The 27,349-nt window shown below is 37.4% G+C and overlaps 2 protein-coding genes across 4 annotated transcripts in view; both read left to right on the top strand.

The window, feature by feature from the left end:
* Nucleotides 1-27,349, top strand: part of LOC116891006 (guanine nucleotide-binding protein subunit alpha-14) — a 302,838-nt gene that overhangs the window by 198,864 nt on the left and 76,625 nt on the right. The gene's annotated exons all lie outside the window — the stretch shown is intronic.
* Nucleotides 17,694-26,501, top strand: LOC116891005 (vomeronasal type-2 receptor 116-like). Of its 3 annotated transcripts, none has more exons than XM_032891684.1 (6): nucleotides 17,694-17,899; nucleotides 20,527-20,809; nucleotides 21,243-22,046; nucleotides 22,901-23,125; nucleotides 24,330-24,453; nucleotides 25,618-26,501. In XM_032891684.1, the coding sequence occupies exons 1-6, from the start codon at nucleotides 17,694-17,696 to the stop codon at nucleotides 26,499-26,501; spliced, it is 2,526 nt and encodes an 841-aa protein (XP_032747575.1). The 3 variants fall into 3 exon arrangements, with proteins under 3 accessions (XP_032747575.1, XP_032747576.1, XP_032747577.1); XM_032891685.1 differs by having other exon boundaries at nucleotides 22,901-23,117; nucleotides 24,316-24,453; XM_032891686.1 differs by lacking the exons at nucleotides 22,901-23,125; nucleotides 24,330-24,453 and having other exon boundaries at nucleotides 25,618-25,635.

Consider the following 27,349-nt stretch of genomic DNA (forward strand, 5'->3'; position numbering starts at 1 on the left):
CCCTCCCCTCAACAGTCTAGTTCACTGGGGGTTCAGTCTTAGCAGGACCCAGGGCTTCCCCTTCCACTGGTGCTCTTACTAGGATATTCATTGCTACCTATGAGGTTAGAGTCCAGGGTCAGTCCATGTATAGTCTTTGGGTGGTGGCCTAGTCCCTGGAAGCTCTGGTTGCTTGGCATTATTGTTCATATGGGGTCTCGAGCTCCTTCAAGCTCTTCCAGTCCTTTCTCTGATTCCTTCAACTGGGGTCCTGTTCTCAGTTCAGTGGTTTGCTGCTGGCATTCGCCTCTGTATTTGCTGTATTCAGGCTGTGTCTCTCAGGAGAGATGTACATCCGGTTCCTGTCGGCCTGCACTTCTTTGCTTCATCCATCTTGTCTAATTGGGTGGCTGTATATGTATGGGCCACATGTGGGGCAGGCTCTGAATGGGTGTTCCTTCTGTGTCTGTTTTAATCTTTGCCTCTCTATTCCCTGCCAAGCGTATTCTTGTTCCCCTTTTAAAGAAGGAGTGAAGCATTCACATTTTGATCATCCGTCTTGAGTTTCATTTGTTCTAGGCATCTAGGATAATTCAAGCAATTGGGCTAATAGCCATTTATCAATGAGTGCATACCATGTGTGTTTTTCTGTGATTGGGTTACCTCACTCATGATGATATTTTTCAGTTCCCTCCATTTTCCTATGAACTTCATAAAGTCATGTTTTTAATAGCTGAGTAATATTCCATTGTGTAGATGTACCACATTTTCTGTATCCATTCCTCTGTTGAAGGGCATCTGGGTTCTAACCAGCTTCTGGCTATTATAAATATGGCTCTTGTGAACATAATGGAGCACGTGTCTTTTTTATATGTTGGGGCACCTTGTGGGTATATGCCCAAGAGAGGTATAGCTGGATCCTCAGGTAGTTCAATGTCCAATTTTCTGAGGAACCTCCAGACTGATTTCCAGAATGGTTGTACCAGTCTACAATCCCACCAACAATGGGGGAGTGTTCCTCTTTCTCAACATCCTCGCCAGCATTTGCTGTCACCTGAGTTTTTGATAATATCCATTCTCACTGGTGTGAGGTGATATCTCAGGGTTGTTTTGATTTGCATTTCCCTTATGACTAAAGACGTTGAACGTTTCTTTAGGTGTTTCTCAGCCATTTGGCATTCCTCAGCTGAGAATTCTTTGTTTAGCTCTGAACCCCATGTTTTAATAGGGTTATTTGTCTCCCTGCGGTCTAACTTCTTGAGTTCTTTGTATATTTTGGATATAAGCCCTCTATCTGTTGTAGGATTGGTAAAGATCTTTTCCCAATCTCTTGGTTGCCGTTTTGTCCTAACAATAGTGTCCTTTGCCTTACAGAAGCTTTGCAGTTTTATGAGATCCTATTTGTCGATTCTTGATCTTAGAGCATATGCCATTGGTGTTTTGTTCAGGAAAATTTTTCCAGTGCCCATGTGTTCGAGATGCTTCCCCACTTTTTCTTTTATTAGTTTGAGAGTATCTCCTTTGATGTGGAAGTCCTTGATCCACTTCAACTTAAGCTTTGTTCAGGGTGATAAGCATGGATCAATTTGCATTCTTCTACATGCTGACCTCCAATTGAAACAGCACCATTTGCTGAAAATGCTATCTTTTTTCCATTTGATGGTTTATGGCTCCTTTGTCAAAAATCAAGTGACCACAGTTGTGTGTGCTCATTTCTGGGTCTTCAATTCTGTTCCATTGGTCTATCTGTCTGTCTCTGTACCAATACCATGCAGTTTTTATCACTATTTCTCTATAATACTGCTTGAGTTCAGGCATAGTGAGTCCCCCTGAAGTCCTTATATTGTTGAGGATACTTTAAGCTATCCTGGGTTTTTTTTGTATTCCAGATGAATTGGCAAATTGTTCTGTCTAACTCTTTGAAGAATTGGATTGGCATTTTGTTGCGCGCCCAACGTCTGGCCAGTAAGAAGGACGCTCGGCAACAGGATTCTTCTGCGAACAAGCCTTTACTGTACAGCTCTCTTGAACGGGGACAGGGGACCACGAGCGGCAAAGTCGCTCGCCTTATATACACAACAGTATGCTAATAATCTCTCAGGGATTGGTGGGGCATGGGTCACCCCACTATCACCCCACTACTTGTCCTCCAGGGATTGGAGGAGAATGAATCACCTCACCAGCATGGTACCGCCCCTCATTAGCATATTAAAGGCCAACTGATACCAGGTGCAAAAAACTGCGCATGCGCAGTACCGTTGTTCACCGCTGGAGGGCGCCCTACATACCCCCTTTTTTGTTTAATAAAATGACTGGTCTAGATCTGGGTGTCATGTCAATCTTGTCATTGTTCCTGTCTTAGGTCGTTTTCATCCAAACTTGGCCTTACCTGTCATAGGGTTACCCTATCGCCACCGGGCCCCATGTCTTAGTTTGGTCCGAGCTTGAGGAAATTTGCCCGTCTCTGGATACAATGACTCCACGTGACAGTGACAAAAATGATCTAGGGTGAACTCTTAATCTTTCAAAGAGGCCAGCCATATGTTGGGAGAAGCACCCTTTTTGATGGCGGTCATAGCCTGTTAAACAACCACTTTTTGTCTGGCATGTTCTCTTTTTTAATGGCCAATAAGCCAGAGACCTACCCCGCATCCCAGGAGGACAATAGCTCCCCAGGCAAACATGCCAGCCCACTCCTTGAAAAAGGAGAAAGCATTGGTAATCCATGAGGTAAAATCTTCAACTGTGATGGGGTCCAACCTAGTGCTGTTGAGGACAGCAATCTGCATCAGCAATTGTCTTGATAGTTGCTCTGCTTTCATGGACCAGTTTCCTTTCAGGTAATTCGAGATTTCTTTGCTCTCTTGAAAGTGCTGAGAAAAGTTAGCTCGCAAAGGAATAATGCGTAAACTCTAAAGGAGGAATTGCAGGACAACTGTGTCATATGACACAGTGCTTCAATTTGTTCTTGAACTAAATCTATCCTTTGATTAGCTAATAGAAAGCCAGATGCCAAATGGGTATTAAATTCTTCTTGTATCTCTAGCGCCACTGCAGTTCTTTCTGCAATCTGATTGACAGTCTCAGCCATCTGTATTTGATTGGTCATAGTGATTGCAGCAGCAGACAGCACAATGGCTGAAATTATGACTGCCTTAATTCCAAAATCTCTTTTGGCTCTCAGCAAATTAAGAATAGGAAAGCTATCTGGGTTTGCCTCCACTGGAATTGGCACAAAGGAGGGAATCTTAACCATCACTGTGGTATCTTTGGTGCCATCCCAGCATTCAGCTAAATAGCAGACTACATTAGAGCTATTACAATTTAAAGGACCACTGCTTACATTAGTGCTTATCAGAAAAAAGGTGATCTAGCACATACTGAAGTACTAGTGGCAGTATTATTTACCAAGAGGTTATTATATTGAATATTGATCAACCTGGTATCACCTTTTTCTGGTAGCTGAAACATTATACAGCACGAAGTTCTCACCCCATCAACCTAGCAAAGGGGTCAGGAATGTATATGCCCCCTTGCTCATTGGACAACACCCATTGAAACCAAGGCCAGAGATTATGCTTGCCAGTCTTATTCTCAAAACAGTAGAATTGCTATGAACTGGCATTGGTACTGGCCAGGATCTGGCAATAGCCCACAGGGTGAGCGAATTGACCTGTATTTCCATTCCCAGTAGTAATAGTAGGGTTCGTAGTCTCATCTTGAGGAAGAGCAGAAGGCAATTTTCGAGTCAAACGCTTAGGTACCCAAATTGGATTTTCTTGATTCTGCGGAAAAACACAAACAGCTCCCCTAGATCTCAAAATCACGGGATCCGGGCCACGCCATTTATCAGTTAAGACATCCTTCCACTTTACTTCTGCATTAGTTATAGATGTAGTAGCAGCATGGTGATCCGCAGCAGAGCGGCCATGTGCATCCAAAATTAAGAAATTTAGAGTAAAAAGAGCTAAAGAAAGTTGTTCTTTTGGTGTTCGGCCACTGGCAATTCCCTCTTTTTGTTTTTGTATAAGCTCTTTTAAAGTACGATGTGCTCTTTCCACAATTCCTTGACCCTGGGGATTGTATGGTAATCCTGTAGTATGACTGACCTGCATTCTCTGGCAAAATGCCTGAAAGGACTTTGCAGTGTAGGCAGGCCCATTGTCTGTCTTGAGACTATCAGGCTTTCCCCAGGCTGCCCATGCCTCTAAGCAATGGCTAATGGCCTTTTCACCAGTCATCAGAGTAGCGTGTATAATACTGGAACAGGTATCAACAGAAACATGAGCATATTTTAAATTTCCAAATTGAGATATTGTGACATCCATCTGCCAAAGTTTTAAGCGGGATCAGACCACAGGGTTAATCCCACATGAGGAGGGTGGTGAAATTGAACACAATTTTGGCAACTTAACACCCACATCACGAGCTGTAGCTCTAGAGATTTTAAATTTTGTTGAAGAGTAAAGGCAGGTACATGAAACTTTTGATGAAATTCTCTAGGGAAATCAACCGGAGCTGCATGAAAAATAAACTCTCTACGAGTACTAGCATCCACCAGGGTGTTATTACTGGTCATGGGACAAGGCAAATTAGTATGGGCTCGAATATGTTGTATAAAAAATTTATTTTTTCTGGCCCAAATCAAATTTTGTAATTCTAAAATAATTTGACATACAGTAGTAGTCGACCGAATTGGCCCTGCAATTTCAAGTGAGCACACAGCATTAACTACATAAGCAGAGTCAGAAATTAAATTAAAAGAATCATGAAATCTTTTGAAAACTTCCAATACAATTTTACATTCTGTAATTTGGGGGGTACCTGGACTGTATTGAATTAATACTGGTTCTTGAGAATCAACCATATAGGCACGTACACCTGTTTTGGAGCCATCTGTATAAATATCTAACGCCGCAGACAAAGGCTCTGAGGCAGTGATCTTAGGAAAGATCACTGGATGTTCAGTAAAAAATTGTAGCAAAGGATCCTTAGGATAATGATTGTCAAACTCTCTACCAAAACTACAGCGTAATATGGCCCAATCATCTATCAAGGCACACAATGTTTCTATCTGAGCAGTTGTATATGGTATAATAATTTTCTTGGGTAAAATACCAAAATGCTGAATGCAAGATTTAACGCCTAACACAGCAAGCTGTGCAACGGCAGAAGGGTAATATTCAAGGGTCTTATTTGGAGAAGTATGGGGATAAATCCAAAGAAGCGGTCCCTGTTGCCATAGCACTCCTGTAGGCTGACGAAAGGTTCTTAGTATACACAAAAGCAGATCTTCCTTTTCCTTGTACCTTCTAAGCGTTGCCTTTTCTAATCTTTCTTCTACTTTCCTCAAGGATAATCATTGCATCCTTGGTTAAAACACAGGGTGAAGTAAGCTGAGAATCCCTTTCAGGATCTCATAAAGTGGTTGTAAATCTACATTGGGCATTTTAATATAGGGTAGAATCCAACTTATGCTTCCTAGTAATTTTTGAAAGTCATTTAATGTTTTTAAATGATCTTTTCGTAATTCAATTTTTTGAGGGGAAATACTATGAGGAGTGATTTTAGTTCCTAAATATTCTTCCATTTGGCCCATTTGAACCTTTTCAGGTGCTATGAACAATTGATTGTTTTCAAGCACCTTAACCACTTTTGCATAGGCCGCTTCTAGGGTGCCACAATCTTCATATCTCACAGCCATCAGTTCCATTACCTTAGAAGCTGTGAAACTCCTGGTGTCTTTAGGATCAGCTAGTATGAACATTTAGCCAGCCCCCTGGGGAGCTTGCCCAGCCGACTTAGGCTTCTAGCTACAGATGCAGGCTCCAAAAGCCAATTGAAACTTTTTATTTATTTGTTCCTTTCTTGAAAGGAATTAAAGCTACATCAATGGTTGAATCAACCAGCATTTAAAATTTTAACCTTTTCTTTTAAACATGAAACACAAAACATTCAAGCCACGAGAAGCAAAATCCAGACATAAATTGACATACATGGACAGCTTGGTGCACCAAGGACAGACAATAGACACAGAGGAAAAGAACTAGATGGTGTTCCACCAAAGGGACCCAGACATCCTACCTAAAAAACCCAGAACCAGAAATAAGCACTTCTCCAATAGGAGACAGCAAGGAGCCAAGACATCTCCCACCTCCTTCTGTTCCCAGGAGAGCTCTAAAAAGTTTAAGCTCATTTCCTTCTTTTGCCAAAGCATCTGTGGAGAGTTCGGGAGGACTGTTTTTCTCAACCCCATTCTCTCTCTTGTCTAGGGTATAAACTGTCTCTAGTCAGGGTCCAAAGACTAAAAGCATCTATGAGAATTGACTTTGCTTCTCTAGATTTTAACATAACTCTAAAAGAACACATACACAAAAACATTTTACCATTATTACCTTGTCCCCTTTTGACCACTACCACTACCCCAAATCTATATCTTTGCACATGCTTTCAATTTCTGAGATCCTTCTGAATTCTGCTTACTGCGGCCTTTAAAATCTGTATCCACCACCTGAGTTCCCATTCGAGGGGTCAATATGAGTCTGGTGGTGGAACTGAGGCGAGCCCTGCGCTTCCTTTTGTTGCTCTGCGGGAGGCCCGGGACCCGATGGTTCTACCTTTAGTTTCACTTTCTCTAAGCTGTCGGTGATGCTTTCTAGATTGTCTGACATTTCTAAGATCAAGGCTTTTAAAGAAGAATATATCTTATTTGTTTCCTAGTCCTGATTATCCTCTTTTTTTATCTCTGCCTTCTCACTGTTCCTTTTATCTCCTTTTCTTTTCTTTTTTTCTTTCGAGACCTTTTCTCCCTCCGACATACTTTCTTGTTGCTCTGCAAGGACCCTCTGACCTGTCCTAATGGCTGTAATGGCTTCCCACACAAAGAAAAAAAAAATAAACAAAATTACCAGCCTTGCCCACATAGGATCCATAACTTTCGGTTTCTTCACAGTGGCTCTCCACCTAGGCCCATATCTTTCTTCCTCATATATGGCTGCCTCTTCCTCTAATTCCTCCTCCTCCGACTCTGACAACTCTTGCTCAGAGTCACTGCCAGCCAGTTCTAAGGCTTCTAATTCTTTTAATGGATACAAAGTATCCTCTTCAGATGACTTGTACTTGGTCCTCCGGGGCACACCTATTTTTTCCTCCGGCAGCGTTACTTCCACCTTTTGTATCTCTTTCACTTTTGTTTTAGTAACCTTTTTCTTTTTGCCCGATCCTAATTTCTCACTCCGCCCCGTTTCTGACATGCTTTCTTAAATCCAAAAAGGGGCATGCCTCTCAAAGCCTAATTTCTCACTCTGCTCCGTTTCTGACATGCTCTCTTCCAAAAAAGGGGCATGCTTCTCGAAGCTTACGTTTTAATTTACCTTCTCATAGTTCTGAATCCTCTTCAGCACACTGAAGGGTCCCCTCGGCACTGGCGATGTTGGTTTTCGGGTTTCGGCACCACTTGTCGCTCGCCCAACGTCTGGCCAGTAAGAAGGACGCTCGGCAACAGGATTTTCTTCGAACAAGCCTTTACTGTACAGCTCTCTTGAACAGGGACAGGGGACCACGAGAAGCAAAGTCGCTCGCCTTATATACACAACAGTATGCTAATAATCTCTCAGGGATTGGTGGGGCACGGGTCACCCCATTATCACCCCACTACTTGTCCTCCAGGGATTGGCGGAGAATGAATCACCTCACTGCATGGTACCGCCCCTCATTAGCATATTAACGGCCAACTGACACCAGGTGCAAAAACCTGCACATGCGCAGTACTGTAGTTCACCACTGGAGGGCGCCCTACAGTATTTTGATGGGGATTGTATTCAATGTGTCGATCACTTTTGGTAAAATGGCCATTTTTACTATATTAATCCTGCCAATCCATTAGCATGGGACATCTTTCCATCTTCTGAGGTTTTCTTCAATTTCTTTCTTCAGAAGCTTGAAGTTCTTATTGTACAGATCTTTTACTTGCTTGGTTACAGTCACACCGAAGTACTTTATATTATTTGGGACTATTATGAAGGGTGTCGTTTCCCTAATTTCTTTCTCAGCTTGTTTCTCTTTTGTGTAGAGGAAGGCTACTGATTTATTTGAGTTAATTTTATACCCAGCCATTTTGCTGAAGTTGTTTATCAGCTTTAGTAGTTCTCTGGTGCAACTTTTGGGATCACTTAAATATACTACCGTATCATCTGCAAATAGTGATATTTTGACTTCTTCTTTTTCCGATCTTATCCCCTTGACCTCCTTTTGTTGTCTGATTGCTCTGGCTAGAACTTCAAGAACTATATTGAATAAGTAGGGAGAGAGTGGGCAGCCTTGTCTAGTCCCTGATTTTAGTGGGATTGCTTCAAGTTTCTCTCCATTTAGTTTAATGTTAGCAACTGGTTTGCTGTATATGGCTTTTACTATGTTTAGGTATGGGCCTTGAATTCCTATTCTTTCCAATACTTTTATCATAAAGCGGTGATGAATTTTGTCAAATGCTTTCTCAGCATCTAATGAAATGATCATGTGGTTTTGTTCTTTCAGTTTGTTTATATAATGGATCACGTTGATGGTTTTCTGTATATCAAACCATCCTTGCATGCCTGGGATGAAGCCTACTTGATCATGGTGGATGATTGTTTTGATGTGCTCTTTGATTCGGTATGCCAGAATTTTATTAATTATTTTTGCATGAATACTCATAAGGGAAATTGTTCTGAAGTTCTCTTTCTTTCTTGGGTCTTTGTGTGGTTTAGGTTTAAGAGTAATCGTGGCTTCATAGAAGGAATTCGGTAGTGCTCCATCTGTTTCAATTTTGTGGAATAGTTTGGATAATATTGGTGTGAGGTCTTCTATGAAGGTCTGATAGAATTCTGCACTAAACCTGTCTGGACCTGGGCTCTTTTTGGTTGGGAGACCTTCAATGACGGCTTCTATTTCCTTAGGAGTTATGGGGTTGTTTAACTGGTTTATCTGTTCCTGATTTAACTTCCGTACCTGGTATCTGTCTAGGAAATTGTCCATTTCCTGCAGATTTTCAAGTTTTGTTGAATATCGGCTTTTGTAGTAGGATCGGATGATTTTTTGAATTTCCTCTGATTCTGTAGTTATGTCTCCCTTTTCATTTCTGATTTTGTTAATTTGGACACACTCTCTGTGTCCTCTCGTTAGTCTTTCTAAGGGTTTATCTATCTTGTTGATTTTCTCAAAGAACTAACTTTTGGTACTGTTGATTCTTTTTATGGTCCTTTTTGTTTCTACTTGGTTGATTTCAGCTCTGAGTTTCATTATTTCCTGCCTTCTACTCCTGGGTGTATTTGCTTCTTTTGTTCTAGAGCTTTTAGGTGTGCTGTCAAGCTGGTGACATATGCTCTGTCCTGTTTCTTTCTGCAGGCACTCAGAGCTATGAGTTGTTTTCTTAGCACAGCTTTCATTGTGTCCCAAAAGTTTGGGTATGTTGTACCTTCATTTTCGTTAAATTCTAAGAAGTCTTTAATTTCTTTATGTATTTCTTCCTTGACCAGGTTATCATTCAGTAGAGCACTGTCCACCTTCCATGTATATTTGGGCATTCTTCCCTTATTGTTATTGAAGACAAACTTTAGGCCATGGTGGTCTGATAGGATGCAGAGGATTATTTCTATCTTTCTGTATCTTTTGAGGCAATTGAGGCAATGGTCAATTTTGGAGAAAGTACCATGAGGTGCTGAGAAGAATGTATATCCTTTCACTTTAGGATAGAATGTTCTATAAATATCTGTTAAGTCCATTTGGTTCATGACTTCTCTTAGTCTGTCTACATCTCTGTTTAATTTCTGTTTCCATGACCTGTCCATTGATGAGAGTGGGGTGTTGAAATCTCCTACTATTATTGTGTGTGGTGTAATGTGAGCTTTAGAAAGGTTTCTTTTAAAAATGTAGGTGTCCTTGTATTTGGAGCATAGATATTTAGGACTGAGAGTTCATCTTGAATTTTTCCTTTGATGAATATGAAGTGTCCTTCCTTACCTTTTTTGATGACTTTTAGGTGAAAATTGATTTTATTCGATATTCGAATGGCTACTCCAGCTTGCTTCTTCTGACCATTTGCTTGGAAATTTGTTTTCCAGCCTTTCACTCTGAGGTAGTGTCTGTCTTTGTCTCTGAGGTGTGTTTCCTGTAGGCAGCAGAATGCAGGGTCCTCATTGCATATCCAGTTTGTTAATCTATGTCTTTTTATTGGGGAGTTGAGGCCATTGATGTTGAGAGATATTAAGGAGTAGTGATTATTGCTTCCTCTTATATTCATATTTGGATGTGAGGTTATGTTTGTGTGCTTTTCTTCTCTATGTTTTGTTGCCAAGACGATTAGTTTCTTGCTTTTTCTAGGGTGTAACTTGCCTCCTTATGTTGGGCTTTACCATTTATTATCCTTTTTAGCTCTGGATTTGTAGAAAGATATTGTGTAAATTTGGTTTTGTCATGGAATATCTTGGTTTCTCCATCTATGTTGATTGAGAGTTTTGCAGGATACAGTAACCTGGGCTGGCATTTGTGTTCTCTTAGGGTCTGTGACATCTGTCCAGGACTTTCTGTCAGGAAATCAGGTGTGATTCTTGTTTATGATATTTACTGGTCCTTTGAGCTGGGAGTCTTCACTCTCTTCTATACCCATTATCATTAGGTCTGATCTTCTCTTTGAGTCCTGGATTTCCTGTATGTTTTGGACCAGTAGCTTTTTCCGTTTTACATTTTCTTTGACTGTTGTTTTGATGATTTCTATGGAATCATCTGCTCCTGAGATTCTTTCTTCTATCTCTTGTATTCTGTTTGTGATGCTTGTATCTATGGCTCCTTGTCTCTTTTTTGGTTTTCTATATCCAGGGTTGTTTCCCTGTGTCCTTTCTTTATTGTTTCTGTTTTCATTTTTAATTCCTTCACCTGTTTGTTTGTGTTTTACTGGAATTCTTTCAGGGATTTATGTGACTCCTCTCTATAAGCTTCTACTTGTTTATTTATGTTTTCCTTCATTTCTCTAAGGGAGTTCTTCCTGTGTTTCTTGAAGTCTTCCAGCATCATGATCAAATGTGGTTTTAAATCTAGATCTTCGTTTTCTGGTGTGCTCGGATATTCAGTGTTTGCTTTGGTGGGAGAATTGGTCTCTGATGATGCCATGTAGTCTTGGTTTCTGTTGCTTGGGTTCCTGTGCTTGCCTTTCGCCATCACATTGTCTCTGGTGTTACCTTGTTCTGCTATTTCTGACATTGGCTAGACCTTCCTATAGGTCTGTGTGCTGTAGACCTGTTTTCCTGTTTTCTTTCAACCAGTTGTGGGAACAGAGTTTTCTGCTTGCGTGTGTATAGTCTTTTCAGTCTATTGATCTTCAAGTGTTCCTGTGGGCCTGTGTCCTGAGTCCACCAGACAGGTCACTTGGAGCTGAAAATTTGGTCTTACCTGTGGTCCCGTGGCTCAAATTGCTCGTGGGGGGCTGCTTTTGAGCTCTCTGTGAGGGTGGCAACCAGGAGGGCCTGCACCGCCTTTTCCCGGGGAGGGCCCATGCACCAGGATCCCAGATGGCTTTAGGTGTTTTCCTCTGAAGTCAGAAATGTGTGGAGAGTGTAGTCTCTTCTGGCTTGCCAGGCTTGTCTGCCCCTTTGAAGGTTTAGCTCTCCCTATCACAGGCTTTGGGTGTAGAGAACTGTTGACCGGTTCCCTTCATGTCCGGGCAGTGTCTCTCAGTGTGTCTCTCATATTAATAAGTATATATAGTAGTTCAAAAAGTTAAAAATAACATTAAATGATCCATCTGTGTCACTCATTGTAGTCAAACTAAGTTATATAAGTTTGCATATCAGTGTTGCAGAAAAAAACAACAACAACAAAAAAAAAAAACAAAAAGAAAATAAACCAAAACCTTCTGAACCAGTTCCCATGTAGGTTCCAGCAGGCCATTTGAACTAGCACTAAATTATCTCAGCTGCACCATGCTATCCCAAGAAAAGAGGTCTAGAGGAGTGGTGATACACAGGTCAACAAGAGGGTCAAGCCACCTTCAGAAACAGAAAGACAAACGAACAGAAGAGATAACCTGATGGCGAGGCAAATGCAGGAACACAAGCAACAGAAAGCAAGACTACTTGACATCATCAGAGCCCAGGCCTCCCACCAAAGCAAACACTGGTTATCCAAATACACTGGTAAAGCCGGATTTAGATTTAAAATCACGTTTTATCATCATAATGGAGGACGTTAAGAAAGTCAGAAATAACTCCCTTAAGGAAATATGGGACAACATGAGGAAACAAGTAGAAGCTGTTAAAAAGGAAACACAAAAATACAATAAAAAATTACAGAAAACCACAACCAAAGAGGAGAAGAAATTTAACAAAACCATCCAGGAGTTAAGATGGAAATAGAAACAATAAAGGGAGCACACAGGGAAAAAACCCTGGAGATAGAAAATTTGGGAAGATATCAGGAGTCATAGATGCAATCATCACCAACAGATTACATGAGATAGAAGAGAGAATTTCAGGAGCAGAAGATATCATAGAAAACATTGACACAACCATCAAAGAGAATGGAAAATGGAAAAAGCTGCTAGCCCTAAACATACAGGAAATCAGGACACAAATCAAAGATCAAACCTAAAGATAATAGGTATAGAAGAGTGTGAAGACTCGCAACATAAAGGGCTGGTAAATATCTTCAACAAAATCATAGAAGAAAACTTCCCTAACCTAAAGAAAGAGATGCCCATAAACACACAAGAAGCCTACAGAACTCCAAATAGATTGGACCAGAAAAGAAATTCCTCCTGTCACAAAATAGTCAAAACACCAAATGCACAAACCAAAGAATGAATATTAAAAGCAGTAAGCGAAAAAGGTCAAGTAACATATAAAGGAAGACCTATCAGAATTATACCAGAATTCTTACCAGGGACTATGAAAGTCAGAAAATACTGGACATATATTATACAGACCATAAGAGGACACAAATGTCAGACAAGGTTACCATATCCAGCAAGACTCTCAATTAAAACAGAGGGTAAACCAAGACATTCCATAATGAAAAAAATTTTAAACAAAATATTTCTATAAATCCAGCCCTACAAAGAATAATAGATAGAAAACTTCAACACAAGGTAGGAAACTTCACCCTAGATAAAGCAAGAAACTAATCTCCTTGCAACAAAACCAAAAGAAGAGAGACACACAAATGTAATTGCACCTCTAACAATGGGAATAACAAGAAACAACAACCACTATTCCTTAATATCACTCAACATCAATAGATTCATTTCCCCTGGAAGAGATAAACCTTGTAAGTAACCTCAAAACTCCTTAAGAAATAGAAGCAGTTATTAATAGTCTCCCAACCAAAAAGAGCCCAGGACCACATGAGTTCAGTGCAGAATTCCATCAGCCCTTCATAGAAGATCTCATACCAATACTGTCCAAATTATTATACAAAATAGAACAGATGGAGCACTACCAAATTCTTTTTTGTGAAGCCACAATTACTCTTACATCTAAACCACTAAAAGACCCATCAAAGAAAGAGACCTTCAGATGAATTTCCCTTATGAAAATGGATGCAAAAATACTCACTAACATTCGTCAAAACCAAATGTAAGAACACATCAAAAAGATGGTCCACCATGATCAAATGGGCTTCAACCTAGGTGTGCAGGGATGGTTCAATATACAGAAATCCAAGAACGTATATCATAATATAAACAAATTGAAAGATAAAAACCTCATGATTATTTCATTAGATTCTTAGAAAGCATTTAATAAAATTCAACACACCTTTGTGATAAAAGTCCTAGAAAGATCAGGAATTCAAGGCCCATACCTACACATACTAAAAGCCTTATACAGCAAACCAATAGCTCACATCAAAATAAATGGAGAGAAACTTGAAGCAATCCCACTAAAACCAGGGTCTAGACAAGGCTTTCAACTATCTCCCTAATTATTAAATATAGTTCTCGATGTCCTAGTCACAGCAATCAGACAACAAAAGGAGGTGAAAGGAATACAAATTGGAAAGGACGAAGTCTAAGTATCACGATTTGCAGATGGTATGATAGCATATTTAAGTGACCAGAAAAGGTCCACCAGAGAACTACTAAACCTGATAAATAACGACAGCAAAGAGGGTGGGTATAAAATTCATTCAAATAAATCAGGAGATTTATTATATTCAAAGGATAAACAAACTGAGAAAGAAATTAGGGAAACAACACCCTTCATAATACTCCCAAATAATATAAAATACCTTGGTGTGACTTTCACCAAGCAACAGAGAGATTTGTATGATAATAACTTAAAGTCTTGTAGAAAAAAATTGAACAAGATCTCAGTAGATGGAAACACCTCCAATGCTCATGGATTGGAAAGATTAATATAACAAAAATGGCCCTTTTGCCAAAAGCAATCTACATATTCATTGAAATCCTCACAAAAATTCAAATTCAATTTTTCATAGATGAAAAATAGCAAGTTGCAAGTTCATTTGGAATAACAAAATCCCAGGATAGCTAAAACTATCCTCAACAACAAGAGGACTTTTTGGGGAATCATCATTCCTGAACTCAAGCATTATTACAGAGCAATAGTTAAAAAAATTGTATGGTATTGTTACACAGACAGATCAGTGGAAAAGAATTGAAGACGTAGAAATGAACACAAACACCTATGGTCACTTGATCTTCATCCAAGGAGCTAAAACCATCCAATGGAAAAAAGGTAGCATTTTCAACAAATGGTGCTGGTTCAAAGGGAGGTCAGCATGTAGAAGAATGCAAATCAATTCATTCTTATCACCCTGTATAAAACTTAAGCCCAAGTGGATCATTGATCTTCACATCAAACCAGATACACTCAGACTAATAGAAGACAACATGGGGAGGAGTCTCTGATACATGGGCACTGGGAATATTTTTCTATACAGAACACCAATGCCTTATGCTCTAAGATCAAAAATCAACAAATAGAACCTCATAAAACTGCAATGCTTCTGTAAGGCAAAGGACACTGTCATTAGGAGAAAATGCCAACCAAAAGATTGGGAAAAGATCTTTAGCAATCCTACATCCAATAATGGGCTAGTATCCAAAATATACAAAGAATTCAAGAAGTTAGATTCCAGAGAGCCAAATATCCCTATTAAAAGTGGGGTACAGGGCTAAACAAAGATTCACAGCTGAATGGCTGAGAAGCACATAAAGAAATGCTTAACATCCATAGTCATCAGGGAAATGCAAATCAAAACAACCCTGAGATTCCACCTCACACCAGTCAGAATGGCTAAGATCAACAACCTGTTGACAGCAGATGTTGGTGAAGATATGGAGAAAGAACAACACTCCTCCATTGTTGGTGGTATTGCAACTTGGAACAACCTCTTTGGTAATCAGTGAGAAGGTTCTTCACAAAAGTGGACATTGCATTACCTGAGGACCCAGGTATGCCTCTCCTGGGCATATACCCAAAGGACGCTCCAACATACAACAAAGCCACATTCTCCACTATGTTCATAGGAGCCTTATTTATAATAGTCAGAAGCTAGAAAGAACCCAGATGCCCTTCAACTGAGGAATGGATACAGAAAATATGGTGTATCTACACAATGGCATACTACTCAGGTATCAAAAAACAATGACTTCATGAAATTCATAGGCAAATGGAATGAACTAGAAATATCATCCTGATTGAGGTAACCAAATCACAGAAAAACACAGATGGTATGCTCTCACCGTTAAGTGGATAATAGCCCTAAATTTCGATTACCCAAAATGCAATCCACAGACTACAGGAAACTCAAGAACAAAGATGATCAAAATGGGGATGCCTCACTCCTTACAAATGGAAACAAAAATATCCATAGGAAGGGATAGGGAGTCAATGTTTAGAGCACAGATTGTAGGAACAGTCATTCAGCTAGTGTCCCCCATGTGGCCCATATATATGCAGCAACCAAAACTAGATAAGATGGATGATGCTAAGAAATGCATGCTGACAGGAATTGTATATAGATCTTTCCTGAGAGACACAGCCAGAACAAGTCAAGTTCAGAGGTGAATGCTAGCAGCAAACTACTGACCTGAGAATAGGACTCACATTGGAGAAATTAAAGAACGGATTGAAAGTGCTAAAGGGTCTTGCAACCCCATTAGAACAAAAATGTCAACACCCAGAGCTCCCAGAGACTAAACCACTACCCAGGCTGACCCATGGCTACAACTGTATATGTAGCAAAAGATGACCTTGCTAGGCATAAATGGAAGGAGAAGCCATTGGTCCTGCCAAGGGCAGACCCTGGTGTAGGGAATTTTGGGGTGGGGGGAGAAACGGTAAGAGGTATGGATGGACAGGGGAACACCCATATAGAAGGGTGGTTGTAGGAGGCTTGTGGTCAGGAAACCGGTAAAGGGAATAACATTTGAAATGTAAATAAGAAATACCCAATTAAACATAAAAATCAAGATGCAACAAACTCTAACACAACAATCAGATTTGTATGATAAATTTTCAATTCAAAATACATCCAAACAATAAACTTACAAACAGTTGATAAGGATATAAGCTGCCTGCCTAGAAAATATAAATTTGATTACAGAAATCCACCCCATCTACCTTGACAATTCAAGACCACCCAGATGCAGATCACTCTTCTCTGACTCCATCTTGATTTTTCTCTCTTCTTTTACTCTCCCACCTTATTTTTTTACTGTACAATCATGGCATTGACCTAACTGGTACCAGCCCTCTGCTGCCTATAGACATCAACCTACATATCAGACATGCATCTGTCTTGTTGAAATGTAAACCAAGACAATACCATTTCAAAACATATACCAACTAGGCATAAAAATATATGTTATATAATAATATTAGCAATAAAATTCTCTCTCATAAATGACAGGTATATTCTTTCATTCCTTTAAAGAAAACACAAAATTATTCTCAACCATCTTATTGAGGTGTGAACAAACATCAAAGAAAAAATATTTATCAAATGTCATTGAGTGTCAAGAACTGATTATCAGGCAAGAGATCAGCATTAAAACCCATTAAATGTCTGCATAGGAATTGATATTGAACAGGATGCACGTTGAATCTCTATGATTCCTGGAATTATTGGATTTAGCATAATGACATATTCTCCAGATCACAAGAATCATGGGGAGCTTAAGGAGATTTTGTGAACATGCTCAACTCCTGGCTCAATGTTGCATGTGAAACTTCCCTTCCCTACACCAGGGAATGAAAGACATAATGTGCCACGATTCAACTCAAAGTCCAAATGATATGGAACATTTATACCTTCTCAACTCTTGTCTTACTATAAAAGTTCTGAGGAAATCTATTGGGTTCATAAATATTGCTGTTGACACACGGTCTGTTGAAGGCTGTTCAAGAGAAAATTGGCCTTTGGAATATTTATGGCATGGATGTTAATGAAATCATTGCCGCTGTGGATGGACAACATTATCTTCAAAACATGTTTTTGGAAATGTTTTGATCAAAAGTTTTCAGACCTCAGATGTAGAGCTTGAGGCCAGAATTTTCCCATTGTATCCAGGGAGCAGAACATAGGATGAACAGAAAGAAACTGTTGAATATAATTAAGTGCATCGCCCGTCAGCAGAAGCCTTAAAATATACAAACTGGTGTAAATGTGTGTGTTATGTTTGCCTGCATAAGAATCACATTTCACATGTGATCCTAGCAGACATGAAGAAGCTGTGTGCTTTCACTATTGCCTTTTTTTCCCTGAAGTTTTGTCTCATCTTGTGCAGTTTGACTGAACCCAATTGCTATTGGAGGATAAAGAAGAGCAACGTTATTGATGGAGATTTGCAAAATGACTGTGGTTTTGTCCTTTTTACACTTGAGAGCCCCATTGAAGAAAATTTTTATAATCACATTATTAATTTTAGGTAAGATACTAACTTTATTTCTTGTGTCAATATTATGAATTAGAAGTATATAACTGTACACAGCCTGTAAGATCCTGTCTTTTTTTTCCCCTTGTAACTTTAGGAACCACAGAATATTAATTATAACTTCAATCAATGTTTTGATACTTTCTAATGTTTCACAGTTTACGTTAGCTTTACTACATTGGCTCTAGTTCACAAAGCTGGAAAACGAGGGAGATTGGATTCTATCTCTTGAATCTTTGTTGATATACGTTGAAATATGTTTTTACCTTTACCTTGAGTTCATAATTCCCACTTTTGGCAAAATCTCAATATGAAGAGACTGCATCACTGCCTCTTTTCAAATTTCTGCCAACCATTCCTTTATAAGCATGCATCTAAAGGCCTCAATAAAATGGTTATCTAATTTTGGCCTCTAAAAGTTGGGCATACACTCAGACATTGAAACATGTGTGGTAGTGGTGGTGGAATGATGTCTACTATATATGATTAAATGTATATTATTACATATATACATATGAGTATATCTATCTATCTATCTATCTATCTATCTATCTATCTATCTATCTATGCCTTGCATTATAAAATACTCTTTAAATGAGCCCCTCCTGTCATTCTGGAGCTGTCACTGAATATGGAAAATGCCTGCCAGATTTCTTCTTCTGTTACCAGAATATCTTTTCATCCAGTGATGCAAACACTGAGTCACATACTAGAATTATTATCTGCATCATGTAGATATTCAATATTTTTCTTAATTTTAAAAATATGTAACATTATGGAAAATCTAGGAGAATAAATGTATTTCTTCTTGATAAGAAGCTGTTCTCAATGTGGCTACATAGTTCTTAGATTCCAAGTGTGAAATGTTATCATTTGTGCCTGCAAATCATGAGAGAAGGGATGTTGAAATCACTCAAATTTTAACTAATCCATGAGCTTGAGCTTGTGACTTCATTCTTTCATAAACTGAAGTTTTCTGCACTTTTCTATCCCTGACTCTCATCCCATTTCTTATTCAATTTTGTGTCTTTCCAATTTAAACAAAATATTTTCTAATCGTTAGCAACAGTATACTTTGTACACTTTGATATTGGTAGTGGCTTCACATTATTGTTATTCTGTTTTAAGTCAGTAGAAAATTCAATTTCTGATGCATTCTGTATCATTCCAGATCTCATTGGAAAGAAATAGTGGACATTCTCATTAGTGACACTTCTACAAGTCATACTAAGATTTAAACTTACAAATATATGAATTGTATCAATACACTTTGAAGGTTTAGAAAGAAAAACTTAGAATCAAACAGTCAATTAAAAGTGAAAATTTCAGCAAAAGAGCATGTTTGGTGTTTTACTCCTGATGAGAGGTATTTGCTAATAGTAACAGATGAACAGATGAACTGCCAACTATGCTTGAGCAGAGGAACACATTTGAAATGAAAGAAGATCTTAGGCTTCAGACATCTATTAAAGGACCTTAAAGAATTAGGAGACCTGAAGTGTTAAGAGAAATTTCAATCCACTTTTACAAAATTAAAATAGTAGCAACCCACTAAAAGGTGACTTCATGTTGACATGTATAGGAGCCAAAAGGATAATATTCAGGTTGCACAATATATTGCATCATTTTATGTACTTGAAATGAATAAATAAATTTAAGTGGAAGATATCTTTAAATATGTATTGTTTAATGAATATTAACAGTTGAAACTATTAAATGCATGTTCTATGAACAAGGAAACATTATTGATAATGTTTCCTGCTATGCTATGCATAAAATTAGCATTTTCATATTGTATAACTTCAATGAGTTACTCCTAATTTGATATTTGAAAAATGTTCTTACTGATGTAATAATTTCTCTCCTCAAAACACTGATACTCCTTTTGAAGTAAAGGGACTGCTAGATAATTTACACAGATACATAATTCATTTTGCATATGCTTACTCTGTGTTATGTATCATTATATAAGGGCCTTTGAATATATTTCTAAATGATTCGCTTTTTAATCTTTTATGTTCTTTTACTCTGCTTGATACTCAAAAATTATTTTGAGTTTTCATACAATTTATTATGCAACATTTGGTATAGGATTATAAGAAATAGAAATTCTTATATATGCATTAATGATATTTTAGGGTTAAAAAGTACATGAACACAGAATTTGAACAAAATTTTTTGATATAATATATGATTCAAAAATATTAAAATTATTAACATGTTTAATATAAATTACATTTAAATACTAAAATTATAATGCAAATGTGTTATGTATTTCATGTGTTGTTTATGTCATGCTTTTTATTTTGTATTTGTGGAATTATATCTCCAAGATTATATTATAACAGTCTTAATCAATTGGACGCTAATGTAGTCTGAAGATGGTATTCAGAGGTAAAACAGTCCCTTATTGACTGTCAAAGTTACAAAATTTATCATAGGTTAGTGTCATGGGTCTATGAACTTTTAAATTGTATTCAAATCTTAAGATCTCTAATTTATGAGACTTATTTCATGACATTTAGACAGAAATATAGAATGCCTTGTAATACAAACTTAATTGCAATTGAAATTTTCTTTTTTCAAGCATCCCCCTTAATCATGATTATGCTTGGTTTTAGGATACCAGCAAGAAAATATGAATTTTTTCTGGTAATGTTTTTTGCTACTGATGAGATCAACAAGAATCCTTATCTTTTATCCAACATGTCTTTGATATTTTCCTTCATCTTTGGCATGTGTGAAGATACAATGGGAGTTCTGGATAAAGCATATTTACATCAAAACAACTATTTCGATCTAATTAATTATAACTGTGGAAGAAAGAAACGTTGTGATGTAAAACTTACAGGACCATCATGGAAAACTTCCTTAAAACTTTCAGTTAATTCAAGGGCACCAAAGGTAATAATGTGTGACACTGGACGAATTACCAACTTTTAAATTCCATTTACATGTGCCTACAAGAAAACTTGGACCCCATCTGTTTGTAGGTATGCTGCTGAACAAACACACACACACACACACACACACACACACACACACACACAGAGAGAGAGAGAGAGAGAGAGAGAGAGAGAGAGAGAGAGAGAGAGAATAAAATAATCAGATTGTATAACTATACTGGGCAAACAGGAAAAGCTGTTTTCTAGAACATACATTTTTTTCAGGAATATTCTAGAATATATCAGTAAAAATCTATGATATGTATTGTGTAATCTTACTACCCTCAATCTGAGTTCTGAATGGTGAGTTGCATTATTTGTATTTATGTCCAAACCTCCTAACAATCATCTTCCTCATGTGGATGTTTCATCCTCTCTTCTATACTCTTTAGATTTTCTTTGGACCATTTAATCCTAACCTGAGTGACCATGACCAGTTTCCCCATATCTATCAGATAGCAACCAAGGACACATATTTGCTCCATGGCATGGTCTCCTTGATGTTTCATTTTGAATGGACTTGGATAGGACTGGTCATCACAGATGATGACCAAGATATTCAGTTTCACTCAGACTTGAGAGAAGAAATGCAAAGGCATGCGATCTGTTTAGCTTTTGTGAATATGATCCCAGAAAGCATTCAGTTATACAACACAAAGTTTAAGATATATGACCAACAACTTATGACATCTTCATCAAAGGTTGTTATCATTTATGGCAAACTGATCTCCACTCTAGAACTCAGCTTTAGAAGATGGGCATATTTAGTTGCACGGAGAATCTGGATCACAACCTCACAATTGGATGTCATCACATATGATAAAGATTTCAGCCTTGATTTCTTCCACGGGACTGTCATTTTTGCCCACCACCACAATGACATCGCTATATTTAGAAATTTTATGCAAACAATAAACACATCCAAGTATCCAGTAGATATTTCGCAGTCTATGCTGCAGTGGAATCATTTTAACTGTTCAATCTCAAAGAACAAGAAGAAAATGGATTTTTTTATGTTGAAAAACCCATTGGAATGGTTAACCCAGCACACATTTGACATGGTCCTGAGTGAAGAAGGTTACAATTTGTATAATGCTGTGTATGCTGTGGCCCACACCTATCATGAACTCATTTTTCAACAAGTAGAGTCTCAGGAAATGGCCAAACCCAAAGGACTATTCACTGACTGTCAGCAGGTAACGTTTCTTACATTTCATTATGCTTAGATATAGCAATGTGACCTTTCAGGCCACTGAGAAGTTCACATACATTTGTTACAGGTTATCTCTTGGTATAAAGTTTTCTATACTGCAAAACTCCAAAATGAATTTTTTACATGGATATATATATCATTCACAGTGATAAGTTTTAATAGGAGACAATACAATTTCATACATATAAGTGAATTATGTGAAAATTTGTTTTAACATTTAACCAAATAAGTTCAAACTTTAAAAGGAGCCAAGAGTTTCATCATAAAATCCTTAAGTGATAACTAGACTAGAATAATTTTCTCAAGAATAATTTCTCAAAAATGAGTACATGTGCTCTGATAATAGCTATTCATTTAAATTAATAATATTTATAACAACACGTATGATTAAGAGTACACATTTCATTAAGTTAATGGGTATTTCATACATCTATGCAGTATGTCCATGATTGACCCACTACCATTCTTTACTTCCAAAACTTCCATATTTTATAACTCCCCCTTTTTTCTTACATATTTGGCTTTAGCTTTTAAATATTATTTTAGACAAACATGTGTACACATACACACACATACCATGTGATTTGTTCTCTGGTAATCATTTATTCTAGCTTTCTTAACCAGCAACAATTAATGTGAAGTATATCAAATTGTAATTATACAATATAACATGTAATTATAACTTTTAATAATACAGTATAGTGTATTTTACTACATGTGGCTACTATAATATACCTGTATTTTGTGAAAGACATTAAAAAATTATGGGGCAATCTCAATTTGGTATTCTCTGTATTGATATGCATTTGTGATCATATAATGATTCATCTCTTTCAGGTGGCTTCTTTGCTGAAAACTAGGGTATTTACTAACCCTGTTGGAGAGCTGGTGAACATGAATCATAAGGAAAACCAGTGTGCCAAGTATGACATTTTCATCATTTGGAATTTTCCAAAAGGCCTTGGATTAAAAGTGAAAATAGGAAGCTATTTTCCTTGTTTGCCACAGAGTCAACAACTTCATATGTCTGAAGACTGGGAGTGGGTCACAGGAGAAACATTGGTAGGTACACTGCAATTTTTATTTTTTTAAAGATATCTAAATTTTAAAATGGGAAGCACTCAACAATATCCCTGTGGTCAAGACCAATTAATACTCTTGCAAATGACCATTCTCAGTTACAAGCACCAAAATTTAATGACACTGAAATTCATTTGATCTGGTTATAGGGATCAAAGGACTCTGAATCCTATGGTCAATTGCATCCATATGACCATTTACCCCACCCTACAGAAACATATTTTTTAAATTTATAGCAATATATACAGTTAAACACACACACACATATATGTATATATATACATATATATAGTAACTACATATAAACTATATATAAACTGATTATGTATGAACATAGTTGTAGCCTAATTAAGTATAGCATAGATTCATTATGAGAAGTATTTTCCTAGATTAAAACTTTTTTAATTTATAGATTTTTATTATTAATTTTACTTATTTACATTTTAATATTATCCTCCTTCCCAGTTTCCCCTCCTCTGCAGAATATTGCCTCATCTGGCATCAGAGTGAAGAGAGACCCTTGGTCCTGTGAAGGGTGCATGCCACAGAATATGAAAATGTTAGATCATTGAGGCCAGAGTGGCCAGATTGTTGGGGAGCTCTTTAATAGATGTAGGGGCAGGGATGGGATGGAATGGGGATTAAATGTTTTCTTTTACACTTAGGAAAAGTTCATTAATTGTATGAGAGTCTTATATGACATACTTTTTTCTTATTTATTGAACAAGTCTTCCTTGAGATATCCTACCTTCTCTTTCCATACAACTCTGTGTTCTTATTATTTTATTTATCAGTTTTTAAGAGAAAAACTGATGCCACATAAAAGTTACATTTGAATTAATCACTTTAGCAAGGAGAAAATTTAAATTGTTACACCTAAAATGTTGCATATATAATATTCATGACAGAAATTATTGTATGATAATCAATGCATTTCAGGGTAATATAAAATAATAAATTTTCAGAGGAATACATCTGTTAAATTCCCAAATATTAATCTATGGTTCATTTTATATATGATATATTCATGATCTTCACAGAAACATACATATTAAATACATATTTATAAAACATATATAATGTGCATATTTCATGTATATATATTATTTATATATAATTTATATTTATATGTGTGTGTGTGCCTGTGTGTCTGTGTGTCTGTGTGTCTGTATGTGTATTGCCTCAGGTTCCCTCCTCAGTGTGTAGTGAGACATGTACTGCAGGATTCAGAAAAAGTCATGAGAAACAAACAGCCGACTGCTGCTTTGATTGTGTCCAGTGCCAAGAAAATGAGATTGCCAATGATACAGGTACATGCTTGCATACAGAGAAAAATATGCTGAATTTGAATATCTTCTCTTTACAAACTAGAAATATGATATGTCCTAGATGGAAACTACAGCCCAAAAATCTCCATGTTTCAAAATTTAATTGGTTAAATAATATCAGTTTCCCTTGGACCCAGTTAATTACCTGCAATTTCTTCAAAAACAACCCATGTCTCTCAGAATATAATGGTTAATGCTTTTATACTATGCAGAAAATGCTTAGGGGGACATACATGTCTAACATTTTTTAAAAGATAATTTTAGGCATAACCTAAGCTGATGTATATTCTTCTTTGATCCTTAGTGCGAAGAATCTTGACTACATGTACAGTCCACAAACTTTCTGTCGCCAAGCTTAGTCCCTGACAAAGACAAGATGCTCAGAACAACAAGTGTTCTCTAGTGAAACATATTTTAAGAGCTTATATGGCATAAAGGATTAGGCATTTCCTATCAAAGAATTAGAAAAAGAGTGAAGATATCAAGAATGCAACAAGAAATAGGAGAGTGCTTATCATTAATCACAGCCTAAATAAGGAAAGTGGGATGAATGTCAATATCAATAATCTTCATGCCATAACCTTCTATAGCCATAACCATGGAAAGTGTAGTTGGGGGAATAGAAATTGTACCACAACAAGAAGGACATGCATAAGTTTATGAGACATACGGCTTCAAGAATGAAAATATTCCTATACACAAAAGGTTTTTGAATGAGGAATTGTATGTTCACAAGCCTATGTGTAGACACAAAGTGCACAATACCCAAAGCAAACAAAATACATAATGTTTTTCATCAACCAGCATCAATAAATATGTCAGCATACTACCCTTGTCTCTGAATAGTAAATTTATGGATTGAGAAATAAAATAAACTGAGATTATGCATATTAGTAATCATCATATTTTTATTTTATTTTTGTTTAAGTGATAACTTTTCCAATTTCTGTGATGATGATTTGTTCTATCACAAAGCATAGGTTAATAGACAGGTAACATAAGTTAGTAGTCCCTGAAGCAATAATGAGTGTAATATATTCTCAACCCCAAATTATTTATTGATATATCCTCTGAAAAAAACAAATATATAATTATTAACTACATGATTATGATACCTTATAAGGGATTATTTTTCTTTGCCAACAGATATGGAGCAGTGTGTGAGATGTCCAGATGATTCATATGCCAATTTAGAACAAACTGAGTGCCTCCAAAGAGCTGTGACATTTCTCGCTTATGAAGATCCACTGGGGATGGCTCTAGGCTGCATGGCCCTGTCCTTCTCAGCCATCACAATTCTAGTACTAGTCACTTTTGTGAAGTACAGGGATACTCCCATTGTGAAAGCCAATAACCGCATTCTCAGCTACATCCTGCTCATATCTCTAGCCTTCTGTTTTCTCTGCTCATTGCTCTTCATTGGACATCCCAACCAGGCCACCTGCATCCTGCAGCAGGCCACGTTTGCAATATTTTTCACTGTTGCTATTTCTACTGTGTTGGCCAAAACAATAACTGTGGTCACAGCTTTCAAGCTCACTACTCCAGGGAGAAGGATAAGAAAGATGATGATAAAAGGGGCAACTAACTTGCTCATTCCCATTTGTACCCTAATCCAACTTGTTCTCTGTGCAATCTGGTTGGTGACATCTCCTCCATTTATTGACAGAGATACACACTCTGAACATGGAAAGATAATCGTCACTTGCAACAAAGGCTCAGTCATTGCATTCCACTTTGTCTTGGGATATTTGGGCTCCTTGGCTCTGGGGAGCTTCACTGTGGCTTTCTTGGCTAGGAACCTTCCTGACAGATTCAATGAGGCCAAGTTCCTAACATTCAGCATGTTGGTGTTCTACAGTGTTTGGATCACCTTCCTCCCTGTCTACCACAGTACCAGGGGGAAGGTTATGGTTATTGTGGAGGTTTTCTCCATCTTGGCTTCTAGTGCAGGGTTGCTAGGGTGTATATTTGTCCAAAAGTGTTATGTTCTTTTAGTTCGACCAGATTTAAATGTTCTTCAGAAATAAAAAGATAAATTGCTTTATCGAACCTTTGAGAGTTTTAAAATTGTAGATGATGCTCAACATATCTATTTTGCTTTGTCTTAACAAAAGTGTTCATAAATCATCAAAGAAAATTAAGTAATATCTAGGGATAGTATTTGTAACAGAGAACAGCACTGCCTAAAGCAATATCAATTCGTATGTTTTGGTGGCAAATGAGCTCTCAGAAACCTAAACATATTGAGAACAGCAAAATATCCATTACTGAGAGGCTACAATCACTTTGATTTGTAGATATGTGTTTAAGAAATGTTCTCAATTACACATTAGTATAAGTTGATTCTGCTCCATGTAGGCAAGACAACCTCCAAGCAAGATGTTCTGGGAGTTATAAGGAAGAAGACTGTCATAGGATGGACAGGAAGCCAGTGATCAGCATTATTCCATGGTCTATCATTGAATCCCTTCATCCATGTTCTTTTCTTGGCTTCATTCAATTAAGTGTGACCAAGGTACATAGGGAAATAACACTTTTCTCATATATGTTTTGACCATGGTGTTTTTTACAGCAACAGAAACTAAAACATCAGCTAATTGGTAAATTGCCTTATGTGGGAATTGGATTGCCATATATTATGGATGAGATATTGGAATAGATTTATAATATACTATTAAGATATTCAGAATATCAAATAACATACTAAGAATAGTACAGTATATGAAAAGGACTATGGGGTCAGATTTTGCCTGCTTTTGATCTTTATATGAAAACACACCATATCATTACAAAATGTAAGAGTGTCTCATATACTGAGAAAAATTGATAAGAAAAATAATGTAGTACAAATTACCATTTTCAAAATTTGGTCAGT

The sequence above is a fragment of the Rattus rattus genome, chromosome 2, assembly GCF_011064425.1.
Source record: "Rattus rattus isolate New Zealand chromosome 2, Rrattus_CSIRO_v1, whole genome shotgun sequence".
NCBI lineage: Eukaryota > Metazoa > Chordata > Mammalia > Rodentia > Muridae > Rattus > Rattus rattus.

Coding starts and splice junctions, on each gene's coding strand:
- LOC116891005 (XM_032891685.1), top strand. CDS start 17,694: ATGAAGAAGCTGTGTGCTTTCACTATTGCCTTTTTTTCCCTGAAGTTT. Junction 22,047..22,900: donor TATTCACTGACTGTCAGCAG/GTAACGTTTCTT, acceptor CATCTCTTTCAG/GTGGCTTCTTTGCTGAAAAC. Junction 24,454..25,617: donor TGAGATTGCCAATGATACAG/GTACATGCTTGC, acceptor CTTTGCCAACAG/ATATGGAGCAGTGTGTGAGA.